Here is a 15385-nt window from a genome sequence, read left to right as displayed (position 1 = left end):
TATATTTTGAATGGTTTCAAAGTTCAGCTGACAAGAAAGGTAAACATTCTTTCAAGAACTATTTTCTAGCGATAGCGATTTGTTATCATTGGTATGTAAAACTTCCAAAACCATAACAATACGGATCTATTTATATTCTGATTTTTTTATGGATTGTAAAGTCATGCACATAAAAGCGAAAGCTCATATAAATATGAAAAATATACCAAAGGGATAGCTCAAAATACCATTTAATAACAATAAACATATGGATAGGTTAAGAATGAAATTCTGTGCAGGACATAGGTATGTAAAATACGGAACCGAGTTCGGAAGGCGGCGTGGAAGCGACGGGAAGCGATAAAATGAAATCTGGTCAATGGTATAGTAAAATTGACGCTTTGACAGCGTCATTTTCCAAAAACGGACCTAATCAGGAAATCTCAACCTTAATCAATGAATAATGCAAACGAAGTCAAGATTATTTATTCCCTGTCTGATGGAAATGAAACCTTACAGTTATTCTATTAACTACTTATAGTTGTCCCATTACTTATCTGAATTCATGGGATCAATGGACTGACCCATTTTACAGCGAATATTCCAAATACAGTGTACTTTATTAAGAGACGTGTGATGGAAACAATTTATTCAAATTTCTTGAGGAATGAGAGATGCCTAGCAGATGCTTGTCATCTGTCTGAAAATGGACCAAAGCCTTTAATGCCCGAGGTACACGTAGCACAGAATGTTTATTTAAAACTAAGACTAGTGAGTGTAAAACGAACGTTCAAATATATGCAAATATAAAATGTAAAACATTTTAAGACTAATATTTTTTTTATCGAACTACATAAAGGGTGCTAAATAACGTCAGTAAAAGCCATACCGTCTATGCACTTTCATAATCTGGGTAGAATAATACACGGAATCAGTACCCTCATTTGAAAATTCAGTTGAAAATAAAAGTGTTTACAAGTATGGAAGATTAGAAAAAAATAAATAAATAAACCCTTTAATAGCATACTCTCATGATGTGTCAGAAATATGTGCTAAATCGTTTTTCTACTAAGAATTGTAAAATTGGAGAAAACTCAAATAACTACATTAAATCACTGGTGCACGACTAAGTCTCAAACAGTTCATTAACAGCAAAAATGTGTGCAATTTTCTTGTGCGTGTCAAGGAAATTTGTTAAAACACCAAAGATACCATGCTAACAATTCATACGCAAATTTTACGTTTCGTCAACAAACGTACTTATTTGAGAATATAATGGAAAGTTTATTTTTTCCTATATAACTGAAATTGGATGGCAAAAGTCTACCAAAGAGTTATGAAATAAAGTTTGTTGTAACCGCTGATTACAGTTATTTTGCTTACCGTAAATAAAACTGTACATGGTAAATATAATGTTACTTAAAATAATCCCAGACAGCATGATTTGCAAATAGAAACGAATTCCTGAAAATAAAGGAACAAATCTGTAAACATGACATAATATTTTCTTCAAGTCAATAGGAAATTATATTCGTTTGATTGAATATCTGATTGTTGCTTGTTACACGTGTAGTGGCACATAAGTTTATTATTGGTACGTGAGCATTTACATGATTAAGACATTTTCGATGCATTCTGTGTCAGCTGTCATCAAACTGAACTTACATGAAGACCGTACTTTGACCTATAATGGTTTACTTTTATAAATTTTGACTTGGATGGAGAGTTGTCTCATTGGCACTCATACCACATCTTCTTATATCTATTATATTTAGATCGAAAAAAAAAAGAAAAACACAAATATCACTACAATATGCATTACACATTAAATTTGATATAATACATGAGAGGCATAAGGGCATGTATATATATATATATATACAGAGAGAGAGAGAATAGATTGACATGATTCATTTTACATCATAATCATACTGATGAAGGATATCTGTTATCCGAAATATCTATAGATGCTTACATTTATTGTTTCCTTTTTTTTAATATTGGTGTTGTTTTGTACACTTTTTAGGCGTTTATATAATTTATTTATTGTGTACATGTAATCGTTACTCGTATCGATCCAGCGCCCTCGTAAGAAAGATCGTTGACTAATATCTAGACGTTTTATATATATATTGTTTATATTTTTTCGTTTGGGCTTGTATTATATTTGCCTTTGGGTTTATATAATCCGTTCATCCTATTTCGACTCTTCAAAATTCAAGAGTCTATCCTAAATTGAGGTAAATTATATGGCCTTCCAAATACCGTTTTGATTCCTAACATCACTGAAGAGACATTAATTGTCGAAATCCGGATATGGTGTACAAATTTTTGCTCCTCATGTTTGCATATACCATCTTTTCCGCAAGTTTATTGTTTTCTGTTCGGTATAAAATTAATAATTAAGATCCATTTTGTTACATCTGGTGATCCGTTTATTTGGCAATCGCCATGGCAGTCAGCAGGGTTTAAGAGCATCCGTTGTTCGACCTGCTTGTCAAATGCGTTTTGTTAAAATATACTTTTTAACTTTTTTTGTCTTTTGGAAAATGTTGTTTGTGCTGTATTTAGACCCCTCTACCAAGAAATTTGTTTTGCATACACACGTACAAAAATTGCGGTTTTTATCCAACGCAATCATAGGTTTGAACGTTGTTTTCAATTTAGACTTGTTAATTTTTTTTCGTTTGGGCTTGTATTATATTTTCCTTCGGGTTTATATGATCCGTTCATCCTATTTCGACTCTTCAAAATTCAAGAGTCTATCCTAAATTGAGGTAAATTATATGGCCTTCCAAATACCGTTTCGATTCCTAACATCACTGAAGAGACATTAATTGTCGAAATCCAGATATGGTGTTCAAATTTTTGCACCTCATGTTTGCGGTATACCATCTTTTCCGCAAGTTTATTGTTTTCTGTTTGGTATTAAATTTATATTAAGATCCATTTTGTTACATCTTGTGATACGTTAATTTGGCAATCGCCATGACAGTCAGCAGGGTTTAAGAACATCAGTTGTTCGACCTGTTAGTCAGATGCGTTTTGTTAAAATATACTTTTTCACTTTTTGGTCTTTTGGAAAATGTTGTTTGTGCTGTATTTAGACCCCTCTACCAATAAATTTGCTTTGCATGCACACGTATAAAAATTGCGGTTTTTATCCAACGCAATCATAGGTTTGAACGTTGTTTTCAATTTAGACTTGCTTATATTTTTTCGTTTGGGCTTGTATTATATTTTCCTTCGGGTTTACATGATCCGTTCATCTTAGATTCAATTTAGACTTATATAGATATATCTAAAACAAAATATATATATTTCTTGGTAGAGGGTCAAAAGCTCAAACACATAAAACGAATGGAAAACAACTATCGTATTCCTGACTTGTTACAGGCATTTCCTTATGTCAAAAATGGTGGATTAAATCTGGTTTTATAGCTAGCTAAACCTCTCACTTGTATGACAGTCATATAGAATTCCATTATATTGACAACAAAGTGTGAGCAGAACAAATAGACATAATAGGTCAATAATATGTCAAAACTTGGGGTACAGCAATCAACATTGTGTAATAATCTTAATCACTATAAAAACAAATAACTATTCCAATAAAGAATAAAATGCTCCGCAGGGCGCAGCTTGATACGACCGCAGAGGTCGAACCCTGAACAGTTGGGGCAAGTATGGACACAACATTCAAGCTTGATACAGCTCTGAATTTGGATTGTGATTAAATATTTGACACAGCATAGGTTTCTGACACAGAATGAATGTGGTCTAAGAACTTAAAAATTTTAAATTGGACATTCACCTTTTATGGTCCAATATCCAAAATCTAAATACATGGTTAGATTCAGCATATCAAAGAACCCCAAGAATTCAATTTTTGATGAAATCAAACAAAGTTTAATTTTGGACCCTTTTGACCTCAATGTGGACAAAGTTGATAACGGGGCCCAAAAATCAAAAATCTAAGTACATGGTTAGATTCAGCATATCAAAGAACCCCATATATTCAATTTTTGTTGAAATCAAACAAAGTTTAATTTTGGACCCCGAATTGGACCAACTTGAAAACTGGGCCCATAATCAAAAATCTAAATACATGTTTAGATTCAGCATATCAAAGAACCCTAAAATTTAAATTTTTGTTAAAATCAAACTAAGTTTAATTTTGGACCCTTTGGACCTTAATGTAGACCAATTTGAAAACGGAACCAAAAATTAAGAATCTAAATACACGGTTAGATTCGGCATATCAAAGAACCCCAATAATTCAATTTTTGATGAAATCAAACAAAGTTAAATTTTGGACCCTTTGGACCTCAATGTGGACCAATTTAAAAACGGGGCCCAAAATCCAAAAACTTAATACACGGTTAGATTCAGCATATTAAAGAACCCCAAGAATTCAAGAATAAAACCCCATTGAAATTGATCAAGAAATAAGCAATTTATAGGAAGTATCTTCTTTTGCACAATACTGTGCAATTGAATATTTATTGCTATTGCGCAATACTGTACAATTGACAATTTCTTGCTATTGTGCAATATTGTGCTATTGGATATTTCTTGCTATTGCGCAATACTGTGCAATTGAAGATTTCTTGCTATTGCGCAATACTGTGCAATTGAAGATTTCTTGCTATTGTGCAATACTGTGCAATTGAAAATTTCTTGCTATTGCACAATACTTATTATATAATAATTTACACATCCTGTTTGGTGTGTATCTCCTACCATATCATTATTATTTGCTTTTAAATATAAATCAGAAATAACCAACTTAAAATGGAAAATTTTAAAAGATAAAAAAAAGGGAAAAAAAAAAAAAAAAAATAAAAAAAAAATACCCCCCTCAAAATTTTTTTGAACCCCCTTATTATTCATCACCCCCAAACTCAATCCCAGCCTTCCCTTTGTGGTATGGTACCTTGCAGTACAATTTCAGAGAGATCCATACACTTGAACACAAGTTATTGTCTGGAAACTAGAAACATGCTTATTTTTGGCCCCTTTTTGGCCCCCAATTCCTAAACGTTTCGGGCAATTACCCCCAAACTCAATTCAAGCTTTCCCTTTGTGATATGGAACCTTGTAGTACAATTTCAGAAATATCCAAACACTTACACACAAGTTATTGTCATAAAACTAGAAAAATGCTTGTTTTTTGCCCCTTTTTTGGCCCCTAATTCCTAAAAATTTGAGGCAATTACCCCCAAAATCAATTACAGCCTTCCCTTTGTGATATGGAACCTTGTGGTACAATGTCAGAGAGATCCATACACTTACACACAAGTTATTGTCTGGAAGTTACAAAAATGCTTATTTTTGGCCCCTTTTTGGCCCCTAATTCCTCAACTGTTGGTACCATAACCCCCAAAATCAATCCCAACCTTCCTTTCGTGGTATTGAACCTTATGGTAAAATTTCATGGAGATCCATTCACTTAAACTAAAGTTAGAGTGCGAAAACCAATGTGTCTTCGGACGACGCCGGACGACGCCAGACGACGACGACGACGACGACGACGACGACGACGACGACGACGCCAACGTCATACCAATATACGACCAAAAAAATTTTAATTTTTGCGGTCGTATAAAAACATAATGGCATATAGACACTCTATAGACAAAGTACATAAGCAAAAATGAAAGACAAGAATACAAAAATGATCATAGCACAATAACACAATGGCGGAATGTATAAATGCCTAGCCACGCCAAAAGTATATAGAAAAAATATACAGGGACAAATAAAAATAAAGCACAGAGAATACATATTTAACTTGAAAAACACATTTGCAATGCATAGGATATCTTACTATAAACTATTTGTTGTCATTCAAACTTTTCAATGCCTTAAGTGTAGAAATATCTTGTGTGTGTGAGTCTTTTAAAGGGGATTTTTTTTTTGGGGGGGGGGGGATAAGACGAGATATGTTTTTTGTTATTTTCGTTATTTAAGAGGGTCTGGATGGGGGTCCATCATTCCTTTATTCATTTTTCCCTTTTTTCCTTTTGGGTTTGTTTTGGGTTCCCTTTTCTGTAGGTTTGGCCAATTATTCTCTATTCTGTATACCCCATCCAGACCCTCATTTAAGTGTGGTGGGTGGTGTGAGTGCGTGCAAACCTAAAAAGAAGTAAGTGTTAGCACTTATATCATTGATTTAGTGAAGCAGTTTTAAAATCTTACTGAAATTTTCTGTTTTCCACATGGATATTTCTGATACAGAGATTACATCAAAATCGTCTATTAGAATTACTGCTGTCACGCTGGAAACATAACATATAATATCGAGAGATTATTATTTTCTATACTGGTATAGATATTTTGAACATTATTTGGTATATGTATGTCACTGCAGTGACACACAATAAATACGTGTTGCTACAAAATACAAATAATTTGTATTATTTTTGCAATCTGGTGTACATACTCAAAAATTATTCAACATCATACCTCCAATTCAACAAGTACAAACTATTACTACTAGTTAATGATATTGGCGATTCTTTCGCCAAAAGTGTTACAGAAAGTAGGTATCAAAACTCTTAACCATAGCCATCATTTTATGCCCAATTTTGTTGATAAGCAATATCTTATGTGAAGGACAACAGCACTTGCGCACAACATAAATATGCCATTGGGCTTACAATAAGTCACATCGAGCCGACCTGAACATCACAACTTAATGTTGACCACTGAACTTAAAAAATAAGATGTTGGATGCACCTTTTAAGTCGTGGACACCCTTCAGTCATTTCATACACCAAATATAGTTGACTTTTGCTTATCATTAGTATCTTTTTTAACGGATTTCATCACGAAACCCGTACGTTGACCAATCAGCCATGACAATTTAAGTCAAGGCCAGATAAATCCACACAGATGGACATAGTTGGATAGTGGGAAAATAATCTTTCAAGACTACCTACGGACTCTCAGATAATTGGTTCAATGCTTCTTTCACATGCAAAAGGTGTGGTATTTTTCCTACACCATGAATAGAATTTAACGTCCCCATTCCGACAAGACGCGGCTGTGTATTTATAAATCCCATACAAACAAACAGATCCAAGATATGAAGTGTCCAGGTACTCTACCATTTGACATATGAAGCGTTATACAACACGTACAAATAGTGTTCACAGTTGTTGCATTAGCATCCCTTTATATCATATTCCAAAGCATGCAACACAATAACTTTTTACAGGGCGTCAAAAGAGTTCTTTGTAAAATTATCAGATTGTGTATGAAAGCAGATGTAGTATAAGATATCAAACACGAATAAAAGTGAAGATGATACCTAATGTCATTGCTTATTTTATGTAGCCCACAATGAATTGATCTAACAATTATTTAAGACACAGAAAGATCATTTACGTATGTGACTATTTCATAGTATCTATCAATTGAAGAAATTCAGCTGCTGACAGTGATCGTTATTTTCAAAGCCGTACTAAGATCACTTACTTTCTCGAATACTCTGTCTGATTTGAATGCACTAAAGAATCAACACATTCATAATCTGTAAGAAATACAAGATTCACAATTTTATGATAATTAGTATCGTAACAACACACTTTTTTTCAAATAAAACATTTGAGGCAAGTGATAAAGGTGTACCACACACAATAACATCATTACACCATACACTATTTCCTTTTTCTCTCTTTTCTTTCCCATTTGAATACAAGATTTGCACCATTCAAAATAACCTATTGCTGTTAATTGTATGTCTATTTTCAAATGATTTATTTTAACTAACTTTGAAAATGTTATGTCATGTTACTATTGTCAAATATTAACACAGGTATATTTTTTTAAAAACACTTGAGGTAACGTTCTAAATCATAAACCATCAGTATGTTTTCTCTTTTTTTTATGAGGTTAACACATTTGTAATAAATTGCTTCGCCGAGCGCAGCTGGATACAACCGCAGAGGTCCAACCCTGAACAGTTGGGGCAAAAATGGACGCAATATTCGCGCTTGATACAGATCTGAATTTGGATTGTAATTAAACATTTGACACATAAAAGGTTTCCGACACAGAATAACTGTAGTCAAAGAACTTAGAATTGGTTATATGATTTGAATTTATATTCAATTTTTTGCTTTTGTGCAATACACTTTGCTGTTGCGAATTGACCCCCCTCCTTCCCCAACAAAAAAAAAATAAAAAATTTACCCCCCCTTTTTTTCTGCTTTTGTGCAATACACTATGCTGTTGCGTATTAACCCCCCCCCCCCCCCCCCCCCCCCCCCCCACACACACACACACTTTTTTTGTTTGAAGAATTTTTCTTTTAAATTTCTGAAATCTGAAATGAGAAAAAATTGACCCCCCACAATTTCTTTTCCCTATCCCTCAAGATATGGTCATAATCTCAATTCAAATTTCCAATGGAGTTTGCAACCATAATTACCCATTTAAATTTACCATAGTGTTAACTTAATCTATTTTATAATAGAATTTAAAATATGATGTCAAATCTTTCATATGGATTTTTTTGTAAAAGAAAAAAGATGCAACATTTGCAGATATTTTTACTGGTCTTCCTTTATAAATATGAATTTCTTTAAACATAATTTAAAAGCAGTGTGAGGGAGGTAATCAAAACGTTGTATTTGGATTACCTCCCTTACACTGCTTTTAAATTGTCTTACTTGTTCATTAACCATTACTTTATACACAATTTAAAAGCAGTGTAAGGGAGGTAATTTAAATGATGTATTTGAATTACCTCCCTTACACTGCTTTCAATTATGTTTTGTACTAAAGTATTTGTCCATTAACCAGGACATCCTTGTTTTTCCCCCTAATTCCTAAACGGTTTGAGCAATAACCACACAAAGCAAATCCTAACCATCCCTTTGTGGTATGGAAACTTGTGGTATAATTTCAGAGAGATCAATACACCGTTCCACAAGTTATTGTCTGGAAACTAGAAAAAGGCTTATTTTTGGCCCCTTTTTGGCCCCTAATTCCTTAACCGTTGGTATTATAACCCCCAAAATCAATCCCAACCTTCCTTTTGTGGTATTGAACCTTATGGTATTATGGTAAAATTTCATAGAGATCCATTCACTTAAACTAAAGTTATTGTGCGAAATTCAATGTGTCTTCGGACGACGACGACGACGACGACGACGCCAACGTCATACCAATATACGACCGCAAAATTTTTTGCAGTCGTATAAAAATATTAGAATAAACAAGATCTTAGAGGTAAACTTTGACTTTTCGCTTGAGCTCTTCTTGGCTATATAGCTCACATTAATAACCTTATTTATACGGCCTGACGCCAGAAATCAGTATTTTCAAAATATTTTTTATCAAGTTACAAAAAAGTAGCACAAGAAACCGAATTAATATAAACACTTTAAAGCTACATAGGAAGTGACTTCTATAGAATCCTAAATGTAAGATTAGAAATTTTCTTAATATAATAAAATACAATCATATGCAGCTTTTAATAAAAATGATCACATCGAATCACTTGTTTATTAGTAAGTTCTATTAACTTAATTGAGAGTGCCGTATTAGCGACATTATTAACGTTTTGTTATTTTTTATTAAAATCAAAAAGGAAAATAATAATAAAATACTAAAACTCAATAAAAGATAGTCTAGAAAGAAGGGAATATAGAATATCCCCAAAATGCGTGAACAAAGATTTAACCAACAATGAGTAAGCTAATGCAGTAATCATTACAAAAATTAAAACATCTGCAATGTCGCCAAAATATCCAAAATAAGAACGACAATTTTTTTTTAAATTTGCAACAATTGAGTGCGAATTAAACCGAACTTACAAAAAAACCTTTAAAAACAAAAAGATGATTTCTATATTAAATAGAAAGGTAACCCCTATTTTGTTTACCTATTTGAATGCTATAATACCCAATAACTGGTTATTATAATTTTCAGTAAAGTTGGTTCTATAGAAGTATTTTTAAAGCAATCCACACAGAGTCACTCTACATGTTCACAATCAGTTGTTACGAAAGATGAAGATGACGGATTTTATGTCTTTATTTTACAGAAGAGATATAAAACTATTATAACTTCTAAGTATAAAGTAACGAGTTATTGTTAGTATCATTAGCAAAAACTACTTGTAAGACCAAGAGAGTTATTTTTAGAAAATATCATTTATTCCGCAAGATGTTTATGTGTTTTATTAAAAGCATCTCACCAAAACATATGTCATTAGATGCATGTATCCTGATTCTGCAATGCAAAAATGCAAAATGCTTTAGTTCAAATGAATGTAGTATGTTCACTGTTAATAAATCTTGTTATTCGATGTACACAAAAATACACTTCGTTATAACTTGTTCAGCAGTTATCAAAAAGGTTTTTCAATATACGTCCCGTAGGCTGCTATTTACAGCTATGTTCCTAGTATGAGAATCATAATGTAAATATTGGAACATATTTCAACTTGCAAAGGTTCAAGTATTAAAGGGTATCGGGGAAAGCTACAGTGATAAAAAGCTATATTTCGTTATTCACAATTATTGTTTTCATTTGTAATATCTTTGCGACACGCTGATATTATTTCTACCTATATGCACATTCTAAAAATTATGCTTGTTTTTCAAGTACTGTAACTTCACAGTTAAACTTTCTTGCTATAGAAGCGTAAAAATTGGATTCAACAGGAACTTTGATAAAGACAAAACATGTCCATCTTCCACTCACCTGTTACATTTGTCCATGTGACGTCCAAATTTTAATCAATCTAAATAAAGGAATCCGTTGTGTAGTTTTAGTCTTTTTTCGTTATTAACATGTAAATAACAATTCGAAATAAGCAGAAAATTGTAATGCATAGTGTCTCTCTCATTTTTACGACAGATGACTGATATTTTAGTGCAAATTCAAGCATCCGACCACACTTTATGATTACTTCGGACATACAAATTGAAAACAAACAGAAAAACGTAGAATATAGATTTCAGAGTGTAATGAAACGGTTTTATCATTTACAAACTAGGTAGGAAAATGCACAAACCTTCATTCATCATTTGACTCGTTGGACAAGTTTTTTTAAAGCACGTACACTCCTCTTCTGATGGTATGCAGAACACTTTGTTTCTTGGAATTGTATGGAAAGCATATCTTCTAGTATAATCGCACTTGCATGTACGATCTGACGTTTCATCACCTATCCTGTGTTCTATTTGACCCTCATCTGCGCAGTATGATTTGACAAAGTAGCATTGGTGGTTCTCATGGGATAAGAAATTAAAAGGTTGGTATCTGTCAGCTTGACACTTCTCATAATCTATGTACTTCCCACGAAGAACTGGATGGAAACCTTCATTAAAGGACAATCAAAATTTATTTTAACATTTGTGGAAAGACTGGCTGTAAAGCAATGTTTGAACTCAATGGTAATTTGAAAAGTAAACCATTTATGTGATTTGTTTGGAAAGGTTGGAATTATTGTTTCTTAATGCACCTGTTTCATCAATCAGGATGAAGCCATGATAGCTACTAAATCTATGCACACTGAAATATAGTTCCAAATACTTGTCAAGTCTGTATACATATAAACATATGAACTGTGAACAACTTAGTTTATATCTAAAGAGTAGATTATTCCAGCATGTATGTCATCAGTTTTGTCAATCTGCTGGCTAGTTTGTCATATTATTAGAGTACCGATTGACAACTGCCATGATCAATACACAATTACAAAACAAGAGGCTTGTAAAAGCATGAGTCGTTCAACTGACAAAACAATTTTTTTTAATTGCTGATCGTTTTTGTTGTTTTGTGTATTATAGTTTTCGGGACAAAAGACAAAAAAGGAAAATTAATCAAATGTATCGTCATTTAATCACAACAACACCTGTATGAAATCGTCCAATGGTTTCAGTAATCTTTGCATTTTTGTATATTTTGCATTGAAGATCAATTGTGTTCTTTATAGTTTCTATTTATCTATTATAGTTTTCGAGGTAAAAGTCAAATGTAATAAAATAAGTCAATAAAATGGCAGGGCGCAGCTTGATACGACCGCAGAGGTCAAACCCTGAACAGTTGGGGGAAGTATGGACACAACATTCAATCTTGATACAGCTTTGGATTTGGATTGTGATTAACTATTTGACACAGCATAGGTTTCTAACACAGATTGAATGTGGTCTAAGAACTTAAAAATTTTAAATTGGACATTCACCTATTATGGTCCAATATCCAAAATCTAAATACATGGTTAGATTCAGCATATCAAAGAACCCCATATATTCAATTTTTGTTGAAATCAAACAAAGTTTAATTTTGGACCCCGATTTGGACCAACTTGAAAACTGGGCCCATAATAAAAAATCTAAATACATGTTTAGATTCAGCATATCAAAGAACCCTAAGAATTCAATTTTTGTTAAAATCAAACTAAGTTTAATTTTGGACCCTTTGGACCTTAATGTAGACCAATTTGAAAACGGAACCAAAAATTAAGAATCTAAATACACGGTTAGATTCGGCATATCAAAGAACCCCAATAATTCAATTTTTGATGAAATCAAACAAAGTTTAATTTTGGACCCTTTTGACCTCAATGTGGACAAAGTTGATAACGGGGCCCAAAAATCAAAAATCTAAATACATGGTTAGATTCAGCATATCAAAGAACCCCATATACACAATTTTTGTTGAAATCAAGCAAAGTTTAATTTTGGACCCCGATTTGGACCAACTTGAAAACTGGGCCCATAATCAAAAATCTAAATACATGTTTAGATTCAGCATATCAAAGAACCCTAAGAATTCAATTTTTGTTAAAATCAAACTAAGTTTAATTTTGGACCCTTTGGACCTTAATGTAGACCAATTTGAAAACGGAACCAAAATTTAAGAATCTAAATACACAGTTAGATTCGGCATATCAAAGAACCCCAATAATTCAATTTTTGATGAAATCAAACAAAGTTTAATTTTGGACCCTTTGGACCTCAATGTGGACCAATTTAAAAACGGGGCCCAAAATCCAAAAACTAAATACACGGTTAGATTCAGCATATTAAAGAACCCCATGAAATCAAGAATAAAACCCCATTGAAATTGGTCAAGAAATAAGCAATTTATAGGAAGTATCTTCTTTTGCACAATCCTGTGCTATTAAATATTTCTTGCTATTGCGCAATACTGTACAATTGACAATTTCTTGCTATTGCGCAATATTGTGCTATTGGATATTTCTTGCTATTGCGCAATACTGTGCAATTGAAGATTTCTTGCTATTGCGCAATACTGTGCAATTGAAGATTTCTTGCTATTGTGCAATACTGTGCAATTGAAAATTTCTTGCTATTGCACAATACTTATTATATAATAATTCACACATCCTGTTTGGTGTGTATCTCCTACCATATCATTATTATTTGATTTTAAATATAAATCAGAAATAACCAACTTAAAATGGAAAATTTTAAAAGAAACAAAAAAGGAAAAAAAGAAAAAAAATGAAAAAAAAATAAATCCCCCCCCCCAAAATTTTTTGAACCCCCATTATGATTCATCACCCCCAAACTCAATCCCAGCCTTCCCTTTGTGGTATGGTACCTTGCAGTACAATTTCAGAGAGATCCATACACTTGAACACAAGTTATTGTCTGGAAACTAGAAAAAAATGTGTTTTTTGGCCCCTTTTTGGCCCCAAATTCCTAAACGTTTAGGGCAATTACCCCCAAACTCAAACCCAGCTTTCCCTTTGTGATATGGAACCTTGTAGTACAATTTCAGAAAGATCCATACACTTACACACAAGTTATTGTCATGAAACTAGAAAAATGCTTGTTTTTTGCCCCTTTTTTGGCCCCTAATTCCTAAAATTTGGAGGCAATTACCCCCAAAATCAATCCCAGCATTCCTTTAGTGATATGGAACCTTGTGGTACAATGTCAGAGAGATCCATACACTAACACACAAGTTATGTCTGGAAGTTACAAAAATGCTTATTTTTGGCCACTTTTTGGCCCCTAATTCCTTTACTGTTATTACCATAACCCCCAAAATCAATCCCAACCTTCCTTTTGTGGTATTGAACCTTGTGGTAAAATTTCATAAAGATCCAATCACTTAAACTAAAGTTAGAGTGCGAAAACCAATGTGTCTTCGGACGACGCCGGACGACGCCGGACGACGACGACGACGACGACGACGACGACGACGACGACGCCGGACGACGACGACGCCAACGTCATACCAATATACGACCACAAATATTTTTTTGCGGTCGTATAAAAATTGTCATTTCAGATCAGTAACTCTTATCATGTTTCATCTAAGGTTTCGGGGTCATTTTTGAAGATTTTGTATTGGTGATCAATTTTGGCCCTTACAGTTTTTACCTGTATTTTGTAGTTTTCGAGATAATAGCCATACAAAGGAAAAGTAGAAAAATCGTCATTTAAGGGCAAAAACTCTTACCAGGAGTCATCAAATGGTTTCGGTCGTGTTCGCATTTCGGTAGATCTTGTATTAATGATAAAAAAAAATTCTGTCAACAGTTTTTAACTTTCTATTGAAGTTATACGAGATAACAGTCAAAATCTCGATTTTTTTCCCAAATATGTCATGGGCAAACACTCCTATAAAGTTTCATCTAATGGGTTCGGTCATATAGTCATTTTGGTAGATCTTGTTTTGAACATGTTGAATATATTTTTTACTATTACAGTTTCTACCCATCTATTATAATTTTCGAGATTTTATGCAAAAATTGGGAAATAAGTAAAGAATGAATGAGCTGTCAAATTAACAGCAAACCCTGATTTTGGCTTTCAGGCTTTTTTAACCTGCCACATTATATACCTGTTTTTCAATATATCAAGGACTATAACTCCTGAACGGCAAAAATGAAAATCGCCAATATCGAACATGACCACCAGTTTGTCATCTGTAACAGCATAATAAAATTTTAAAAGCATGGGCTGAACGGTTCATAAGTTATTGCACGGAAACGATATTAAGTGCCAATTTTCAATCTAGCAAGGAACATAACTCCTGAACGACAAAACTGAAAATCGTCAATATCGAACTTGACCACCATTTAGTCATCAGCTACATGTTAGTATGAAGGTTTATCCAAAAAACTGAAAGACAAGTTCACAAGCTTCAGGTTTTTCAAAATAAAGTTATAAGGTTTAAACTATATCTTTCTAAGAGAAAAAATTATCGGCGTTATTTTAAAAATTTGGATCACTGAATAATTGTAACAGATAGACACAACTACGTCTGAATCATGTGTTTAAATTTTTTCACGCATGTTCATTTAAGTGTACTTCCACTAGTCTAATAGGAATACAATGAGGGATCTGAGATGCAGATTTCATATTTTATTAGATTGCTTTTTTTATACGATCGTTTTAAGCTCTGA

The 15385-nt window shown here is 33.0% G+C and overlaps 1 protein-coding gene across 1 annotated transcript in view; it reads right to left on the bottom strand.

Moving 5' to 3' along the window:
* LOC127698339 (uncharacterized) overlaps positions 1-15385 on the bottom strand; it is a 38836-nt gene that overhangs the window by 19195 nt on the left and 4256 nt on the right. The window contains exons 3-6 of the mRNA XM_052201747.1: positions 11012-11317; positions 7462-7516; positions 6181-6260; positions 1363-1443 (exon numbers count right to left, since the gene is read on the bottom strand). Of these exons, the coding sequence (XP_052057707.1) occupies positions 1363-1443; positions 6181-6260; positions 7462-7516; positions 11012-11317 (522 nt within the window). The remainder of the gene's footprint in view (positions 1-1362; positions 1444-6180; positions 6261-7461; positions 7517-11011; positions 11318-15385) is intronic.

This window comes from Mytilus californianus, unplaced genomic scaffold, assembly GCF_021869535.1.
Source record: "Mytilus californianus isolate M0D057914Y unplaced genomic scaffold, xbMytCali1.0.p SCAF_4, whole genome shotgun sequence".
NCBI classification, from domain to species: domain Eukaryota; kingdom Metazoa; phylum Mollusca; class Bivalvia; order Mytilida; family Mytilidae; genus Mytilus; species Mytilus californianus.
The sequence above is the reverse complement of the archived record's forward strand: the minus strand, read 5'-3'. Positions and strand labels throughout refer to the sequence as shown.